The sequence below is a fragment of the Trachemys scripta genome, chromosome 1 (genome assembly GCF_013100865.1).
Source record: "Trachemys scripta elegans isolate TJP31775 chromosome 1, CAS_Tse_1.0, whole genome shotgun sequence".
NCBI classification, from domain to species: domain Eukaryota; kingdom Metazoa; phylum Chordata; order Testudines; family Emydidae; genus Trachemys; species Trachemys scripta.
Genome location: NC_048298.1, coordinates 142,351,203 through 142,371,507, shown reverse-complemented (window position 1 = coordinate 142,371,507; position 20,305 = coordinate 142,351,203). Strand labels below are relative to the sequence as shown.

Below are 20,305 nucleotides of genomic sequence, written 5' to 3'. Positions count from 1 at the left end.
AGACTGAAGTAGCATACTCTCCTAGAGTAATCCATGAAGAGGAATGAGGAAGGAGGGGCGAGAAGGGGAAATAGCAATAAATTGAAGAGTGTATCCCAGTTCCACCATGTTTAAGACCCACTGATCCATGGTGATGTGTGTCCAAGCACTGAGGTAGTGGGATAGGTGTTTGGCAAAAATTTAGGTGGAGAAAGACTAAAATCCTCTCCTATGCCTAGAAACTATTCTTTCATGTCATGGTTGAGGAACAGTTGTGGAAACGCAGTGTATGTAGGAAGGTTGCACTGTCTCCTGAGTTGTACCTCTTCTGGAGACAAATAGAGAATGTCAACTTACAGAGCTGGCAAGCCACCACTAACTTCTCTTAAAGCAGTAACTACTTAGATGGCTAACCACGTTCTAAAATGGTTGTTTTCCTAAAACATATTTATGTGGACTGTCCCATCCCCCTTCCCTCCGGCTTCTCTACACCAGTGTTTCTCAACAACCAGTCCATGGACCAGCGCCTGTCCTTGAGATCTGCCTGACACAGTTTAGGAAGGCAACAAGCCAGTCACTGCTATCAAAAAGGTTGAGAAACACTGTTCTACACACCACAATTTGGAGCTTTTTCCTATGTAAAATATTTTGGCACAGATCTACTGTTCAGATGTTGCTGTGGCAGACAAAAAATGGAGAGCAAAGGGATAGATGTGTATCTGTCATTCGTTTAAAGTAAAACTTTCTAAATTTTATTTGAATTGAAATAGTGTACTGTAAATTTAGGAAGTTTCTCTGATTCTGACATGAACCCTGCATGTTTTAAGAATAATAGGAAGGCACTTTGAATATTCTTACACAGTCACTGGGTCTGGAATGAAAGAAAGCAATCTATCTGGAGTGACTACAAATTTAGAAAAGACTGTAGAAGACATTAAAATAGAGAAGAATATTTAGAACCTCCTCTCCCCTCACCCAAGTTTATTTAAACTCCTTTAAATAAAACCAAACCAATTCCCTTCCCCAGAGTCTTAATACCCCTAAGTCAGGCACACTAACGTGTTGTGAGGGACTATGAAAAAGGTTCTCACAAACATCTTGCTTAATCACAACTGCTCTGCAGCTCCTGGAGACAAATTTGTTTTTCCTGCCCTCGTCATTGGAGGGTCTGGTAAACCAGCAATCTACAGCAGAAATTTGGACAAGCCAGGCAAGCTGGCCATTTTCAGACTGCTGTATCCTAGAGAGCTTTGGTGGGAAGAACACCATGACAATCTATTTTATTTCCCTTTCCTGGCAATGTGATTGTCTGGCTCCTTGTAGTATTGCTTATTCTTGTGGTATTTGGTGTTTTTCTTAAAGCTCCAACTCCTAGCATCATGTGCTTACATTAAAATCTCAGCTCTGTTACTAGTCCTAATGGTTACCGAGAAAATCTTGAAAACGTGAAGTCCAAAGGTTCAAACACCAAAAGAAAAACATTTTTATTTCAAATTTCCTAATTGTTAAGAAAATCTCATGATTTCTGAAGTCTGACTCATGATTTTTTGAAACTTAGGATAGGCAGTACTGCCCCTGGCTCTCTTTGCTGCCAACAAGGAGAGAATTGGTAAAGTCAGGCTACTTATCACAGTTTTTGCAAACTCATGAAGTTGCTGCATGGGATACAATTGTAAAGGAATCTCAGTTCCCATTTTCATTAGCTCTTGAATGACACATGCTGACATTATCACTGGATTCTAGTTTCCAGCAGCCTTAGTTATTGGTGGATATGCTCACATTCTAATATAATCCATATTTCACTGGCGGAGTATAATCAATGCAGAATGTATAATACAGAGCAATTATTCCTTTAACATGGTCAGAATTCACCTTCACTTAGCAAATATTTTCCTAGAAGGTAGCCATCTTGGTGGACATGTAAAGGCCAGCATTCCTTCTAGTTTTATATTCATTAATATAATATATTAAAAATAAAAATGCAAATGATGTGAGATTTTGAAAAATCCACATTCCCTTTTTACGTTTCCCATGTAGTCTCTTTGACTCTTACTAAAACAAACTTGCATAAATTTACTATTATTTGGTTAATAGATACCAATAAAATTATATTTCAGTTAGCGTAGCTAGTCAATGCTAGTGGTGAAATGACTTCCTTTCAGACATTAAACTTCTTGTTTTATTAAAAAAATATAGTAAGTAAATCTTAAACACACATTGAAATATCACTGCTTACACTAACCAGTACAATATAAAACAAGTTCTTATTGCTTCCAGCATATTCTTCTTTCACTGTCAAAAAACAAAATGTATTCCCCAGTTTGATAAAGTTGAAAGATCTTTAAATCCATTATCAGTCAATTATTAGAAAAGATATTTATTTGATACTTTCTTTCATCTCAATATTGTACACCATACACTATACAAGTCTGTAACTATTTTGGAGAGCTAATTACAAGGGGCACAGGTAATGACACCTGTGACTAAGATTGCCTGACACTCATTATAAGATCCTACTTTCAGTTGCTTATAACTTTGCCAAACTTTAAACTTTTGGTTGAAGTTTTCCATGCCTCAGGCTGAATTTTTATTAAAAAATTTCAGACAAAAATGTTTCAGCTGTTTCTCAGAACATGGCTTGGAGAAAATATGTGATTTTGCCAATGTTAAAAAATTCTTACAACTGTTTCATTGAGAAGTTCTAGCACCTCCATGCTTTGAAGAAAGGAACCAAAATTTGGTATGGGGTCATCCTTTATTGTCAGAAATGTGCCTGTGTGTTCCCATGGGGGAAAAAAAAGTCCTAAATTTGGCTAAATTATAATCCTCTGCAAAATCGCAAGCTCAGTAGAGATCTGTTAGTTTGATAGCTAAATTCCATCTACGCTGAGCATTCTCCAGCCCAAGATAGCAGGGACTCAGCAGAACTTTCCCTACAATTGCTTTTTGTGGCTGTTGCGGGTTGCTATAACACCAAGCACTGAAATTGAGAGCTAGGAGATAATTTCCCTTGTGCTCTCATAGTTCCCCCTGCTACTGCCCAGGAGTGAGTAGGAAAAGGAGGAAGTAGCCTGATTAGAATGCAGAGACATGAGGAGCCAGGCCTGAGGGCTCGTAAGAGGGGAGACTGGGATGAGGAGTTGGGTGGGGGAATTGGACAAAGAGCAGGGTGCAGGGCAGAGGATTGGGATGGGGATATGGAACCAAAAGGGGCAAGGGATTGTGAGGAGGAGCAGGGCTAAGGGACTGGGACATGGAGTCAGAGTGGATTTGATTGGGACAAGGAGCCAAAAGAGAGCTGTGGGTACTGGGACTGGGGACAAAGACCCAAGGAGGTGCAGGAAAACCAGGACTGGTAATAAGTCCAGTAGACCAGACTCCCCTCAGAACTTGGAATACAACCCAGATTCCTGAGTCTCAGCATTCTTTTGCTATCAGCTAACATCTGTGAAGCCCACTGGCAAAGCATATCTCAGATCCTCTAATGCTGGTCTACACTGATGACTAAACTCCTCCGGTCAGTTATAGTCCATTAGTCCAAGTGGCAGAGATCTGTGTTCTCTGTACATATATCTATATAGATATATAGATTTATATAGATATCTTCCTACTGTATTTTCCACTCCATGCATCTGATGAAGTGAGTTTTAGCCCACGAAAGCTTATGCCCAAATAAATTAGTTAGTCTCTAAGATGCTACAAGTACTCCTCGTTCTTTTAATCCTGTTAATGACCCCCATGGGTGTTGTCACCATGGTGACACGATGGATTTTTTTTCTCCATTTTGCTTTTTTTTTAAACCAAGGAAATTATATTAAAAAAACTACGTTAAAAGAACATTAAGTTTGCAAAGTGGAAGATTATCATAATGAACACACACAAGGGTGCCAGTGCATAGGCAACCTTAATTCTAGTATTTCCTAACTTTTGAGTGCTTGACTTTTCAATTGTAATGTTCCTTTAATGTAGTTTTTGTATATAATAAAACAAATAGATCAAGGATATTAGAAGGAGATTAATAGAATTTGGAGCATATTATTATGGCCAGTTCAAATGCAAAACAGGTCAGTAGTGACCAAAAGCTGTTGCCAATGTGATGGCTGTTGGCCTTCTGTGAAACAAGTTGATGGTCATGGTCCAATTTCCAGTGGACAATGTCTACATCACAAAAGACATCACCGTAAGTTGAACTAATTGACATTTCACTGCCTCGTTAGCAATCTCAGGGCCAACAACTGAACAGGCAATGGAGACTGACTTCCCCTCTCACTCTTAAAAATAAGGATTTAAATTCATTAGTTGGAGAAAAATGGGGGATTTCAGTCTTGTTATTGAGCAGCACTTACTTAAAAAAACAATTATGTTTGATTGTGAATTAAACTCCCGATATCTGGCTATTACTGACCCAATATTAAAAGCAGTCTTTTCACGTAAATATATAAAAGAAAACTTGGCATCAGTACATTAACTGGTAAATTGCTCAACCAATTTTTAAAGCAGCCTGCTTTATTTAAAAGTCCTTATCTGCTTTAAATAAAGGTCACCCCGATTCCTGGAGGGGGCACAGCAGTGACCCAATAAACAGAAAGGTCATGGAAGCCATTTGTCTCACTTGCAAAAGCAGTGCTAGAAAAACATATGCTACATAAATATTATTATTTGCTAAACTGCTACACTATTTTGAAATCAAATTCTTTCTAGCAAGTTAAGATTTATTAGAATTACATTGTTTACATAGGACCTGGAAACCTAAATATACTTTTAGATCCTCACACACCATAAAAAAGGGTCTTTTAGCTACACACACGCTCAAGTAGGAAAATTATAGCTTCACATTTTCAACGCTACAGTTAATGCTGTGTCAGCACCTCCATCAAACCTAGTTGTTCAGCAGCTTATAAAAGTTCACTCTGAACTGAAACTTGGCATCCAGTCTCAGAAAGAAAAGTCTCAAAAAGAAAGAGAGAAAATCTGTTTGGCTGCTTTTTCTTTATACAGTGTGCAAAGTGCACAGCGGAAGGTTATCTTTTTAAATTTGTTCTTCTACTACTGTGTAACTTAAGGATGGGTGACCTGGAGAGCCCACTATATTACACAAATATTTTAGCACCACTAATATAAATTCTTGAACTAGTTTACCCTCAAAAGAAATAAGTAAACACAATAATTTACTCAATGGAAAAAAGTTACTTTTATTCTTGTCCTCAGAAGGTATACTTTGAGGAGGGCCAAACTTACTGAGAATATACAGTAGCCCAGGGATTGGCACCCTTTGGCATGCGGCCCACCAGGGTAAGCCCCTGGCGGGCCGGGCCAGTTTGTTTACCTGCCGCGTCCACAGGTTCGGCCAATCACGGCTCCCTCTGGCTGCGGTTCACCATCCCAGGCTAATGGAGGCTGTGGGAAGCGGCGCAGGCCGAGGGACGTGGCAGATAAACAAACCATCCTGGCCTGCCAGGGTGGTTACCCTGGCGGGCCACGGGCCGAAGGTTGCCGATCCCTGCAGTAGCCTCCAGTGCAGGGGTCAGCAACCTTTCAGAAGTGGTGTGCCGAGTCTTCATTTATTCACTCTAATTTAAGGTTTCACATGCCAGTAATACATTTTAATGTTTTTAGAAGGTTTCTTTCTATAAGTCTATAATATATAACTAAACTATTGTTGTATGTAAAGTAAATAAGGTTTTTAAAATGTTTAAGCAGCTTATTTAAAATTAAATTAAAATGCAGGGCCCCCCAGACCGGTGGCCAGGACCAGAGCAATGTGAGTGCCACTGAAAATCAGCTTGCGTGCCATAGGTTGCCTACCCCTGCTTTAGTGCCTCCAACCATCAGTTCATGTTTGAAGGGAACGATCAACATACTGTAGTATACATATCCCCATCTCCAAAGGCAAAGTGAGTGAGTATGATGTTTGCTAATTACACAACTGCTGTGAACCAGAAAATCAGGTAATTTTCTTGTCTCCAGTGATGAGTTTTATAATAAATTCTCTACTCCTGGAGACAAAAAGAGCCCCAGGGGTGTCTTTATATGTAGTAAAAGAAATAAGGTCTTTATGATAAAAATAATAGTTATGTATAATTATAAATTAGTATAGTTTATATGATACATAGCAATGGTATTTAGTTATTACATCAAAAAGGTGTATATATGTACTTGTAGCAACATAGATCTTCATGTCTATAAGTATAAGGTTGCACTGGGCCCCCTCACCCTTTAGCCCCCACTGTGCCACGCCCCCTCCCGGCTTCTCCTATCGCCCCCTTCATCCCCACTTGCTCCCCTCTCGCGAGGCCCCACCCTTTAATCTCCTCCTTACCTAGGGTTGCCAACCCTCCAGGATTGTCCTGGAGTCTCCAGGAATTAAAGATTATGCCATGTGAGGAAACCTCCAGGGATACGTCCAACCAAAATTCGCCACCCTAACCGTGCCCCTCCTTGCCTCCTTAACCCCCAGACCTCGCTGTGCCCCGCCCTTAGCCTGCCCCGCCCCCTTTTCACCTCCTCCAGGCGGGCGGACACCAGCCCGGCCTCCCAGCTCTTGGCAGGGGCTCCGGCGGTCCCGGGGGAGCTGCCTCCGCTCTTAGGCCGCTTCGGCCCCATGGGCGCTCGGAGTCTCGCCCGGCTCAGTTCGGACCGCGACCGGGTCCTCACACCGTATCCATAGCAATCCTACTCCTCCCGCCCGCGCGACGGGGCGCCTTCCGGGCACGCCCACCACGCTGTCTCCATAGCAACCGAGCTCAACACCGGCGAGGCGGAGGGGTAGCGGGCGCAGATAATACTGCCCCTCCCACGTGTCTCCGTGCGCGCGCGCGCGCCCGCCCACAGCACGGTGTGCACGTGACGGTGACCCCTCTCTGCCTGTCCCCGCCTAGTCGCGGTGAGCGCGTGCCCAGGGATCGGGGCGTGGGGAGCTCACTGCCTGGGAGAGCCTCGCGCCCCCGCCGCCCCGTGCGGTAGGGAGGGGCAAGCTATGCTGAGATTGCCCGAGTCTGACCCGGACCCCGACACCAGCGGTGCCTAGCGCCTAACTCCGGGCCAAGTGACTGCACCACTGGCGTGTGCGCAGCCCCCCAAAATTCCCAGGGCCAGGGCTGGGTCCAACGTTCATGGAGCAGCAGCTGCGGCCAGTCTGACTGGAGACCGGCGGCCCCACCACGGACTGCGCCGCGTGTAGTCAGGCTGCTGCCGGGGATTTCATCTCTGGGCTGGTGCAGAGGAGACGGGCTTTGCGTCCCCCATATGCAAGGGCGAGGGGGGCAAGAGCAAGTTACAGCCACTTGAAGGTTAATTATTGTATTTAATGTCATTCCCAAAGTGATTCCGAGGTCAACACCCTTGTAAACCGTGTTCTCAAGTACCCCACTGTTCTGCACCATGACTTGTGTGACTCCTGGACCATCTTCATGCAGGGCTAGCCCAAGAGTCTCTGTTTCATCTGGGCTCTTTCTGCCCTGTTCGTTGGGGCTAGGAGGAGGTAGTGGGTCCTCTCTGAGCCCCTCCATACTGAAATTAGCCTGGAGGAGACCACATGGTCTACCTTGGTCCCTCTGCAGTGAGACTCAGGGATGAAAGAGGGCTGCATGGTCCACCTGGGTACTTTACTTGCACAGACACTAGGATGGGGGAGAGGGTGTGTTTCCCATAGGTGTTTCCCATAGGTATTTCCCTGTGGATGCCAAGGGCTAGAAGGAGCTTGTGCCACTCTGGACACAGGAGGGAGAGTTTCTTGTCTTACTGGTCTCAGTATGCAGGCAGTCATCTGCAGCTTTGTCTCCTCATCTTCAGTGTACTGAAATATCTTTATTAACAGAGATTCAACATATAGAGGTTATATTTTCACCTTTCCATATTGTTATGGGCAGCTCAGAAGGAAAGACTGGGGCAGTCTCCTATATCAGGTACCCTCCTATTAGAAGTACCTGGGGTCTGCCAGCTTTGGGCTTTTTCCCCAGAGCATCCTAAAACGAGTGCTGGGCTGGGGCTAAATTTGGAGGATTTAGCCCCGTCAGAGGGGAAGAATGAAAGGATGCACTCTAATGTGACTAACATGAAATTTCAAATCCAAACAAGCATGCTGGCAGCCTTGGCATGTCTGAGTGAGTTCACACAATGGTGCTGGAGCGTGACCTCAGCCTGGATGCCTGCTGCGTGGTGACTCAGAGGTCTGCAGCATAGGTGTGGGCAGCTAAGCCCACTCCCATGCCTAAATCACACTACAAATATTACCATATGTTCCTGTACTGGGACTAAAAGGGGAGAGGGAGGCACAGCTGGGAGAAAGCAGGAGAGCTGCCAAGATAAAGAATTCATTACAGAGGAATCATGTTGTGATCTCACACTGGAGACAAGTGAAATATTTTGTGTGATTTAACATTCTGTGAAAATATCCCAAACCACATGCTCCCTCTCCCCCAACCCCACTATACCCATCTGAGTTGCTCAGAACATACAATCTTTATTTTAATTTCATAGAAGCTTTGAAACCCTGCTGTTCAGTGCATTATTGATTTAGTCTGAACTTCATTCTAGGAGGATACTGACCTATTGTGTATTCTCTGAAAGGCCTATAATTACGCACTCATAAGGGAGAAGTGGGAACTCAGGTTTATGGGTTATGTGAGAGACAGCGAGTCTTCTAGTATCCTATCTTCACATTGTATAGAATCACCTTTCCCTGTGTCTGCAGAAATATGTAGTTTATAGTATATGTAGTCTTGAAGCAGGGAGAGATGCCCACTGTTTTTGCCAAGACACATTAACATTTTCTTCACCCCATTTCTTGGCAGGAGGCCACTTTACTTTTCTGAGGTTTTTCATTTGGTGCCAGAAACAGAAAAGTCAGACACCAGTTGCTGGCAGAAATGTAGGGGTCTGACATTCCCCTATCTTGACTACAGTCCTGTATATCGAGGCTGTTTGTACCTGGTGTGTCAGGAGTGAGGTGCAGTGGCAGAATATTGGGGAAGAGAAGTGGAATTGGAATAACATATGATGCAGCAGGCCAGGACTAAAATGCCATATATAATGTAGTTTTGCAGCTGTGCAAGTTGTCACATAATACCCTTACTTTGAACTGTTTCTGAATCCAGGCCTTTATTATGATTTTTTAAAAAATCTCTAGCCTTTATGATTATGAAGTAAACCTTCACAAAGTCAAATGAGTATGACCATTGCACAGATGGCCTGAGTCTACAAACAGCTTGAAATGATATCCCTGAGAGGTGTGAACTGGCCCATTTGTACCCTTTACATATTAATACTGAAGCATAACTATTCTTATTTGAACTAAAACATAGTTAACTATTTTACTGCTAATCATTTTAGCAACTACATTCAGCTACAGTGCTAACTATGATTGTTGGATGTATAGGCAGATACTGAGGCAAGCTGAAGTAGGGCAGCTGGTGTTGAATTCATTCCCTTCCCCAAATGTAAAATCACCTCCATTGTTTCTCCAAAGAGGGAGGAAAAGAGGAAATTTATCTAATCCAGTGGTTCTCAACCTATTTATCATTGTGGGGCAGGAGCAGAGCCAGCGGGCGCAGAGCAGGTTGCAGGAACACCACACCTCACTGTGCAGGGCCGGGCAGCAGCTTCAAACCCGGAACCTGCTGGGCGGAGCCGGGTGGCAGGGCAGCTATGCAACAGCCCCAACAGTGGACCCCGCCGGCAGCCCCAACCCTGGACCTGCCATATGGGCTGTGCGGTAGCCCCAGACCCCACTGTGTGGCAGTCCTGATCCCGGACCCTGCCATGCGGGGCTGGGCAGGAGCCTGACTCCATCCTGGTGCGTGGGGTCGGGCTGGGTGGCTGGGCAGCCCCGACCCTGAACACCTCCAAGCTGGGACTCCAGACCCCACTGTGCGGGCTGGGAGGCCTTTAACATACAGCTGGGCTGCAGCTGCGAGCTAATTGAGCTGCAGGTTGAGAACCACTGATCTAGTCCTAGAAACCTCAGCTTCCCCTTGGATCCCAAAACACCAGACAGTCTCCCATATCTCAGATACCAAAGCTACAATTGTCTCCTAGTCACTTGAAAAACCTTCCACTTAACTCTGATAACTCTAATAGGCAGTTTTTGAAATCTTAGAATTTGGAGACAGCATTACATTAATTGACTTTAATATAAGATAAATAAAGAGTTACTATACTGATTGGATTAGACTGGAATGAGGGAAGTGGAGAAATTAAGGGGGGACAGTACTTGGGAGGGCTCTGCCACATAATTCAGGGGTACAAGTTGCTAGTGATGAATACCCTCAACAAATTCCTATAGCCTCTGCTGTTATCATTGACAGACTAATTATGTACAGCTGCCTGAATTTTCTTTTTTATAGGAATAAATGTAATTTTTAAAAAAAAGGCTGTATCTATTTTGTATTACTGAAAAATAAGTACACGGACATCCAATTTAATTTCTGAAGCCTTCAGTTTATAGTCCAATTCCTTGCACGTGCACACACACATAATGTTTTTTCCTCTATATTGCCAATGACATTAGAATATCTGGCAAAACCCAAAATGTAATCCATTATCACCTGTCAGTAAATTGGCTTCTAAACTCCAGCTGGATGCAGTGGAACTGTCTGTTCAATTCCATAGAAGAGAAAAGAAGCCTCCCTCTGGCATTTGGTTTTGTATTCCTTCTCCTGCCTCTGGCTCATGGGGTGTTGGAAGCATTTCAGCCCAGCCAGTCAGTAGAAAGGTCCAGCTTCTGACTTCTGTAAGTGCTGACCAGCTTTACATCTGCCCATTTCAAATCAAAGCAGAGGGTTTATCCTAGTCCCTTACACAAAGAAATCAGAACAAATCATTTTTTTTCTTTTGGAAAGGGTTTTCCACAGCCTTAATGCTTCCCTCTTTCCTATGGTTTCATCTCCTATTTCATGGCCTTCTTCCTACGGAGGAATAAATTCCCTTTCAACGGTCATTTCAGCCACACAGTCATCCACAGAGGTCCACTGTTTAACTGCCTGAGAAGATTTCTCAGAAAATCCTGCTTCCATAGACTCCCATCTCCTACCATCCTGGGCAGCAAGAAATCATGAAAGACCACCTAAACAAAGCAAATTCTGAAATTTAAATAGTATACTATCAGAAGAAAAATAAAACTACTGGGCTGCTTCTGGTTCATAAAAAACAAACCCCACGGTGGGATGGTGGGCAGGGCTAACACCCAACCATACCCAGGCCATGCAATAAAAAAATATTGATGATAATAAGGGAAAATAAGAGGTGGAAAATGACCACAAATACTAAAATGCTTTGGTCATAATTGTATGGTTAATGCATAGAATCACTAAAGAGCAAAGTGAAGCTTGTTTGGGTGCCTTAATTGCGTATTTCCATACCTTAACGTGGTTGAATGTCTTTTAGGTGTAACTGTGAATTTCCTGATCTTATAATGCTTAGTTTGGGGATAATTACATCAACATAGTATATTTTACTATTAAATTCCTTATGTGTACTCTCAACATTAACTCGGTTCCCTTAATCTCTACTCTTTCCTTTCCCCCACATTCCCTTGCACAAACATACCCCAGTTTCCCTCTCCCTTCTGCCCTCTCTGTTGAGTAGATCTGGTGCAATGGGTAGCATTTGAAAATAAATATTTAAAATTAATTGCAATTTTCTCCCAATTATTTTTCATATTTTTCATTATTCTCTCAGCATAGGCTGGTGCTTAAAATCTTCTCTTTCAGAGAAACTCACTAAAAAATAACAGACATAATTTCTCAGAAAATTCATTCTTTACTCAAAGAGTAAATGCTGTAATTGTAGGGAGGACACACAATTTTCCTACATAACAAACAGTCTGAATTCCTACTTTCAATGTAAAACTCAACTCAAACTATGGAGCTGGAACTGGCATCTCTGTAATATAATAATTAGAAACCATAATTAAAAAGTTATCTTAATTACAACTGAATTTCTTCAAGTGTAGCCTACATAAGATTTCAGTGAGCTTGAACTATATGAAACGTCTGAAGGGTTTATGTTATTTCGTTACTGAAAACAGGACTGAAGTGGTCTGAAAATGAATACATTTCTTATTGACTTTAATAGTTACTCCTGGTTATACCCGCTAGAAAGTAAAATCAGGCTCTTTGCGTCTCAGGGTTCATCATTAATTCTGCCAAAGCAATGCTTTTATTGTGCTTCTACACTGTGTAGCCAGCTATACCAGATGCTCTTTCTATGATGCTCAGACTCATCAATGTGAAAAGGCACAACACTTAGCTACATTATGCCATTTTTCTCACTCCAAAAATAGGAACATGAAGTCCTGAATTAAGGCATGGGCACTATAGCTTCATACATAGGACCATACTCCTCATGTCATTTGATTATGTCAAAATCTCCACTTACATTTTTGATTTTTTTTTAAAAAAAGGAAGTCTCTGCCCTCATAGTTGTGAAGAAAAGTGACCCAAGTGTAACCAATGTATCAACATCTGTCGGAGTCTGCAGACAGCCTGAAACAGTAGCTTTAAGAGGAATTAATTGCTCCAGGACTCTCAATGGGGGCTTAATTCAAAGAGCTACTGCTTAAGAAGCCCTGCCAACATCGTTCCAGCAGAGGACTCTGAGTGTAGCAGAAGAAGAAGAGTGCAGTGGGCCTGGCCCACCCACCCAAGTAGATACTTACCCCAGCAGCTGGGGTGTATTTGGGGACACCTGCTGCCATTCTGATCTTCTGGAGTAGTGGCGCAGTTGCTGCCACTCTTGGTGAGAAGGGGCAAGGGCAGTAGCATGGAGTCCCCTCTGAGAGGGGAGCTGGCCCCCCTACCATTCCAAGTGGGAGACAGGGCCCTGGCACAGGGGTGGAGCCACAAAGATCCCATGTTGTGGTGTGCCAAGAGCCCTGAATATGTGTGACTTCCTTGTTATAGACAACTGGAAAACCCTATTCAGAGGACATACTCATACTGAGATGGTGTTCTTTTCTTAGTTTTGCAGTTCCTATGATACAGTTTCCCTCACTGACAAAGACAAATCTTTGTCTCTGTTTTATGGGATCCACATCCCTTTGAGATTTATTTTATGCACAAAAGCAACCATCACCTCCCAAAAATATAATAAAAGCTGCACTAGGAACATTTCAGTTTCAAAGCAGCCTTTCATAACATTCAAGCTCTCAAATTTCTTCATGCTATACTTCGGTCTTTCCATATACTATAGTATTGTCCAAATCATACTAGGCCAGAAACTGGCCTTTCAAGATCAGTCCAGTAATCTCTTCTGGAAAGCACTAGAGGCAGATGCAAACCCAGTAGGTACATAGCAAAACCAAAAATAACCTTTGTGAATCCCAGATTTTGCCTGTAAAAACACCTGATGAGATGCACTCTGCAGATCCAAGGAAGTGGAAATCTCACTATCTCACTATCTTTGTTCAAAGGTATGCTGGTCTGTGGATCATAGGTGCTCCATGCAAGGTCCAAGAATTAGATCTGCAAGAATACAGAATGCACAATGCAACACATCATCTGATCTCTGGGCTGAGGAAAGGGGCACTATTATACTGGGTTCCTAAGCTAACACGCCCCCCCCCCCCCCAAAAAAAAAAAAAAAACCCATCTGTACCCGGGGGTGAAATGGGAGGGGGTGGGGGCCCAAGTTTAGTCAATTTGTTCATGAAATTCAACAGGATATAGTCCAAATCAGAGGCTCAGAGATCTCTGCTGGTTGCCAGGATGGCGTCGCTAGTGGAAAGTGCTATACAATTCCATGTTAGTTAATAAATACATGGCAAAATAGTAAAGCTTGTGGCAGCCTGAATCCAGATTCCTTGTCTGAATCTTCCTGGGTAAAGATTACTATTGGTACAAACAGACATTTTGAAACAGTTCCAATAGAATGTAGCTATACCGTTGATATAATTGATTTCAGCAAATGGCCAGAAGAAATAGCTTTAACTTTCCAGGTTACTTCCGTAAGAATAAAGAAATTCTTGTTAATAATTTAAATCGTGAAGGGAATGTAAGAGTGCTAGTGTGGAGAATGTGGGAAAATTCTGTGTTTTTATTGAAGTATGTGTGACTAAGTTTCTCCACTCACTTTGTATTGTTACCCACTGGGTGTGAAGGAGTTAATTTCTTCGCGGGAGAAACGATAGGTTGTGAAGTTCTGAAGGGGGTGGGGGAGGAAGGGGTGAGTCATGCTGTCTATCAAGGACTGAATGGAGCTACTTTGGATCTACAATGGAAGACCGTGGACCAGACTATTAATTTTTCATGGCTTTTGCTCAAGGGAGGTAGGACATGTGAAAATAGTGTGATTGGAGCTTGAGACAAAGAACTGAGGGGTGAGCAGAGTGCAATAAGAACCTGCGGTACCAGGGTAAAGGGGTGAATGCAGGACATTTGAGCAAGGCAGACCGTTGTACTGCAAGCATGCCAGGGATGTAAACTTTGCTTTACCATTCTAATCTAATGTACCTAAATATTGTATTCCGGTTGACTAATAAATGATCCTTGTTTTGAAAGGGCTGTCCTGTGTTGCTGCAAATATCTCCTGGTTGTGTAGCTCCCACAAGATAAATCTCAACAGGGATCTAATCTCTTTGGGACTTGTTTAAGGAGCCCTGGTGAGAAACAGATGCTGAGGCCAAGGAATCTGTCTCGGAGTAATGGAGTCACAGCTTTTCCCATTGTAAGAAGTGGAGGCTAGGGCCTAGCACTAAGAGGGTCAGATACATAGGACACCCTGTGGATCCATAACAGCTAGCACTGGACAACCACTTCCACTCATATATTTGGAATTTTTGAAGGAGAGAAATAGGCATAGAAATTCTTCTATTTACTAGGTTCGGGCCAATGGGAAAATAGAATGTTTTAATGTTTTGAAAGACTGCAAACTTGACCTAGAAAGGAAGCCTTGGAAATAATTTGCAATGGATTTTGTAAAGAACTACTGATCAATCCAATATATGATAAGCCATGCGTGTCCTTCAGAATTGCTTCCTGGGGAATTGATGCAAATTAGATTAAATCTTTATGTTCTCTAAAAGCCTAATTCTTACTCAAATTACATGACAATTCAGCACAACAACATTTACAAGACATAATTTGAAGAAAACAAGATAAAAGAAAACAGTATTATCTATATTTTCAGTATGGTTCTTTTGTATGAATTTGTAAATGTGGTACTGTAGAAATCAAATCAGTTAACTTTGGTGATCCAGTTCACAATGTGAAACAAAAAGGCCTGTCCCCTCTAAGTTAGCAGATTGGAAAATGTTGAATGATATACACCTTTCAGCCATAAGAGCAGAGCATCCAGATATTCAGCCACTGCAGTATTGGAGATCATATAAATACCTACATATCATAGACAGATAGGTTCCTGATTCCCTCAGTTGAATGGACTATGGTGTATTGTTTACTTGCTATGTACATCTATCCCCCAGTAAAGTAAAACTGAACATTAGAACATGGTCACTCAAGTGGACCAGAGAGTATTGTAATCAGAGTATAAATTGCTGATCAACTCTGGCTTTTAGTGTATTCATGTTATTTCAGCGGTACTATGATGTTAAAATATTTAAAATGTTATTTTGGTGAACTCACATTTATACTTATGACTTAGACCCCTGATAAAAATTAAGAGTTATTATGGAATTCTATTACAGTATGTCTGGTAAAAGCTGTGCACATTACAAAGAGGTATGTGATGGTGTGAGATACTCTGGGAACTGGCTAGGTGGCACTAGCTTATACTCATGTAATGCTTCTACTGTGACAGCCTTTGATTAGAGCTTGGTGAAATTTTTCAGATGCAACTTTTTTCCATCTGAAAAATGTAGATTTAGGTCAACCAAAGCCTTTTGTGAATTCATGTCAATTTCATAAAATTGTTTTTGAAATGGAACAAACTACTCTACCTATGATATTGGTTAAAAGTTTCTGATTTCAAGAACCTGTTCAGCTCTGTACTGCTGCTGTTTTTTGCTCTCTTAATTATAGTGAATACCAGCATCCACCTTAGTGACATTCAATTGAACAAAATTAAAGGAACACTCTGCTATATGTCTGTGTATTTATTTCAAATTCAGATAAAACTGTACCAAATACAATAGCATTGGCTCTTTTTAAGATTAACATTATAATTAACATTTTAAAAGATAAAAAGTTGCAGGTAACACTGGCCTCCAACCATGTGGGTAGTAATATAGTTGAGTAACACAATTCAACCTCAGTAATGGGGCTATAGGGTACATGGCATGAACTGCATCTTTGCACACACATATTGAGAGGCTTTAGTGTTTGGATGCATGGCATGTTAAGGTCATGCTAGGAGAAACACATGCTATTAGAACATAAAACTTCCTGTGTAGACAAGGCCTATGACACACAACTGTTCATTTCCTTCTAACATAGGACTAGAAGGAATCCTCTAGGGTCATTGAGTCCAGTTCCCTGCTATTGCAGGCAATCTTATGATGTAGTCCCGTTCATAAATTCATCAAGATCCATTTTAAAAACCTCCTTTTAATTTCTAGCCTAAATTTATTCAAGGCCAGTATAAACCCATTTATTCTTGTACCAATGTTGTCCTTTAGTGTAAATAGCTCTGCTCCCTCTGTGGTGTTTACCCCCCTGAGCAGAGCTGGATGAATAACTGATTTGTATTTCAGTGGCTGAACTGAAAAATCCAAAAATATTTTTGTTTCAGTTCGACCCACAATTACAATTTTTTTTCTTGCCAACCTCCCCTACCAAAACTAATTTTGTTGTTTCATTTGCATTTTTTCAGTTTTTGTCGTGTGTGTGTGTGTGTTTATGTGTATAAAAGCTAGCTAAAGTTCTAAACAAAATATTTAGACATTTTCAGAAACTTTTCCCCCATTTTCTTTCGGCCAAAACTATTTGACAAATTCAACACGAATTTGCGAACAGTTTTAGTTGACCCGAAATTGAATTTTTTGGTGAATAAGCCATTAGCTGAATTTTTTTTGCCCAGTTCTACCCCGATGCATTTATAGAGAGCAGTCATATACCCCCTTAGCCATCATTTTACTAAGCTAAGCAAGCCAAGCTCTTTTCAGATAAGCTCTCCATTCTCCTGATTATCCTTGTTGCCGTCTCTGCACCTGTTTCAGTCTGAATTCATCTTTTTCAACATGAGTGACCAGAGTTATACACAGTATTCCAGATGAGGTTTTACCAGTGCCTAGTACAATGGCATTAATACTTCCCCGTCTCTAATGGAAATACCTTGCCTGACACATCCTAGAATCACATTTGCCTTTCTCCTGGCTGCATCACATTGGTGGCTCATAGTCATACTCTGATCAAATAATACATCCAGCTCTTTCTCCTCCACTGTTGTTTTCAGCTGATGAGCTCCCAGCTTATAGCAGAAATTCTTATTAGTCCCTCACTGCATGATCTTGCACTTGGTAGTATTAAATTTAATCCCATTTCTATTTGTCTAGTCCTCAAGGTCATCCAACTCTTCCTGTATAATATTACAACCCTCTGTATTGGCGATGCTTCCCAACTTTGTCAGCAGCAAATTTCATTAGCACGCTCCTACTTTTGGTGCCAGGTCATTAATGAAAATTTTAAATAAGATTGGTCCCAAGACCGATCCTTGAGGATCTCCACTAGTAACCTCCTTCCAGTCTGACAGCAGAACCCTTTGTCATTTCCCTTTTAGCCAGTTCCTTACACATCTTTCAGTTCTTGTACTAATCCCCAGCTTTTCCAGTTTAGCTACTAATTTTCCATGTGGTACTGTATCAAATGCTTTACTGAAGTCCAGATAGATTAGATTTATTGCATTTCCCTGAACTAAAAAAATGTTAGTTCTCTCTATTGACTCAGCCGCCCCATCACCACCAATATGTCCCAATGCCTGAAAGAGATTGTTAGATGGATGAAGAGCAGCTGGCTCAAGCTCACCCTGGAAAAACAGATGTGATGCTGGTAAGAAGGGAAAATATTTTGGTGAACTGGTCAATACTGTAATCTCAGCAACAACTGAGCGCACCAGAACAGAGATCATCAAGATGCTTCAGAGCCATGCTGGGCTCATTTCTGTTCCTGGACACACGGATTGAACACAGTGCAATGGCATAGGAATGCTTTCTGCTCTTATCAGCTGTCCAGGAAACTGTACCTCTCTTCTCTCAGCCAAGGACCTAGCCAAAGTGATCCACATTTTCATCTTCTCCCAGCTAAACACTGCCACTTCCTCTACCTGGGGATGAACCCAGTCTCCCCAGAAAGAAGGAAATGACAGCATGAAGCAGCTCACCTCATAAGCAAGAAAGGCCAAGATGAGGTCAAGATTCACACTTCTTTTTTGTGAATGTCACTGGTTCCTCCTTTACTTCAAAACATAACAGAAAACAATGGGCTACAAAGCCTGATAGTTAAATGGTGAAATGTTGTGCCTAAGTGGGAGGAGATACAGTAGGCCAGGGGTTCTCAAACTGGGGGTCGGGACCCCTCAGGAGGTCATGAGGTTATTTCATGGGGGGTTGTGAGCGGTCAACCTCCACCCCAAATCCCAGCATTTATATTGGTGTTAAATATATTAAAAAGTGTTTTTAATTTATAAGGGGGGTCGCACTCAGAGGCTTGCTAAATGAAAGGGATCACCAGTAAAAAAGTTTGAGAGCCACTGCAGTAGGCAGAGAAAGGGCAAGAACAGGCCTTGTGCAACCCTGTAAAGGAGTAGTCTGGAGTCCAAGGTATAATCACTGCAGAAGGCAAAAAGAGCGTTCAGAGACAGCAGTTAAACTAGGTGAGGTGGCAGCCAAATCCTAACAGTGTAATGTTTGAGGTGCTCAAGGAAGTTGATGCAGTCAATGCTGTCAAAGGCTGAAGGATACAGAAAAGTGAGAGAGCTGTGATTTTCAGAACAGGGGGAGCTACTGATCACATAGGAGATTAGTTTCAATAAAATGGATCATGGTGGCTGTGTGTGGTGATGTGGTTAGAGTGATGAGCTATCAGTTTATTTTTTTTAGGCATTTTTCCAGGCCACAGTACCTGGAGATGACTTCCTCTTGTATTTTGCTGAGATAGGGTAAGCAGAACATGGAACTTTAAATGGAGAGATGAAACCTTGAGATGTCCAGGTTCACATTATAGTTGCAACGTCTGAGGCTTCTGAAATCCAGGAGGATGTGGGAAGGTGAAAGCATGTGCCTCCATGATCCAAGTTAGGAGGAAAGGGTCCGTGAAGCCTCTGAGATCAGATTCATGAGAAATGAAAGGCCAAGGCCTCTGATACTGGAGTCAGAGGGTGGGGGAGGGAAGAAATATGTGAAAGCCTGAGACTTCTGGGATCAGGACAGAGAGATGATAAAAGCCTGAGATGTTTGTGATTGGGGTATGGTGAAAGGCTGAGATTTCTAGTATCAGGAGGCAGAAAAGTGAAAGCCCAAGGCATCTAGGATCAGGATACGGAAGAATGAGAGCCTCTAGGAGGAGGGTTGGTTTGTCTGGAATGTGGGGAGTTAAGTCTGAGGATCAGGTTTGGGTCAGGGAAGCCTGAGGACTGTAGGATTTGATCAACCTACCCTGCTGCCTCCTTTTCTTTGATCCATTGTTCCCAATGCTGTGTATTGCCCCTCATGTAGTTGATGACTCCTTCCCCACTCCCCCCAGCAGCAGCAGCTGCCATCAGCCCGCTGCCATGCCTTGCCACCTGTTGGTAGATGAACTCTCACACAGTCTCAAACCCAGAGAGATTAGACACATTCATATCTGAAATGATTGAGGGGAGAGGGTGAAAGCAAAACCGTTAAAATGGCTCTAACCCCTCCATGCTGCTCCCCCCATGAACTCTGCAAACCTTCTGCGCAGCTGCCCCCTCCCCTCCCGAAACCCCTCCAGATCCCTTCTGAGCAGCTGCTGTTCATCTGGCTGCCCTAGCCTCCTTGTCAGCTGTTTGATGTCACACATCAATCTCCCATCTTTGCTACAAATCTCTGATGATCAAGTTTCACATTTCCAGGACTCTGGCCGTAAAGCTCCTTTCACTGGTATAATTAGTAATTAGAGGAAAAATGTTAGCAAACTCCTCTCAGCATAAACAGACACTCAATCCCATCTGTCATGTCAGGAAATTCACATTAGGGCGAAGGTCCGACACAGATTTTTTTATCTAGTGTGACTGACCGCACACGCTCTGTACTTCTTAATTAACCTTCCTTGATGAAAATGAGAGAGATCTATTTACAAGTGACCATTTTGCTTATAAAACTACAAGGACTGAGGAATTCTCAGCATTCTAAAATGATCATTTCTCTCTCTCTTTATTATAATAACCCCATGGAATTTAATTGAAATTTGTCCCCTCA

General features: G+C 42.4%; 1 protein-coding gene across 7 annotated transcripts in view; it reads right to left on the bottom strand.

Moving 5' to 3' along the window:
• SPAG17 (sperm associated antigen 17) overlaps positions 1-6,761 on the bottom strand; it is a 280,253-nt gene extending 273,492 nt beyond the window's left edge. For all 7 annotated transcript variants that reach the window (XR_004647912.1, XR_004647911.1, XR_004647913.1 and 4 more), the window contains exon 1: positions 6,481-6,761. Coding sequence is in view for 4 of the 7 variants with exons in the window: in XM_034787997.1 (XP_034643888.1) it covers positions 6,481-6,582 (102 nt within the window). In the remaining 3 variants the exon portion in view is untranslated. The remainder of the gene's footprint in view (positions 1-6,480) is intronic.
• Positions 6,762-20,305: the final 13,544 nt, after the last annotated feature.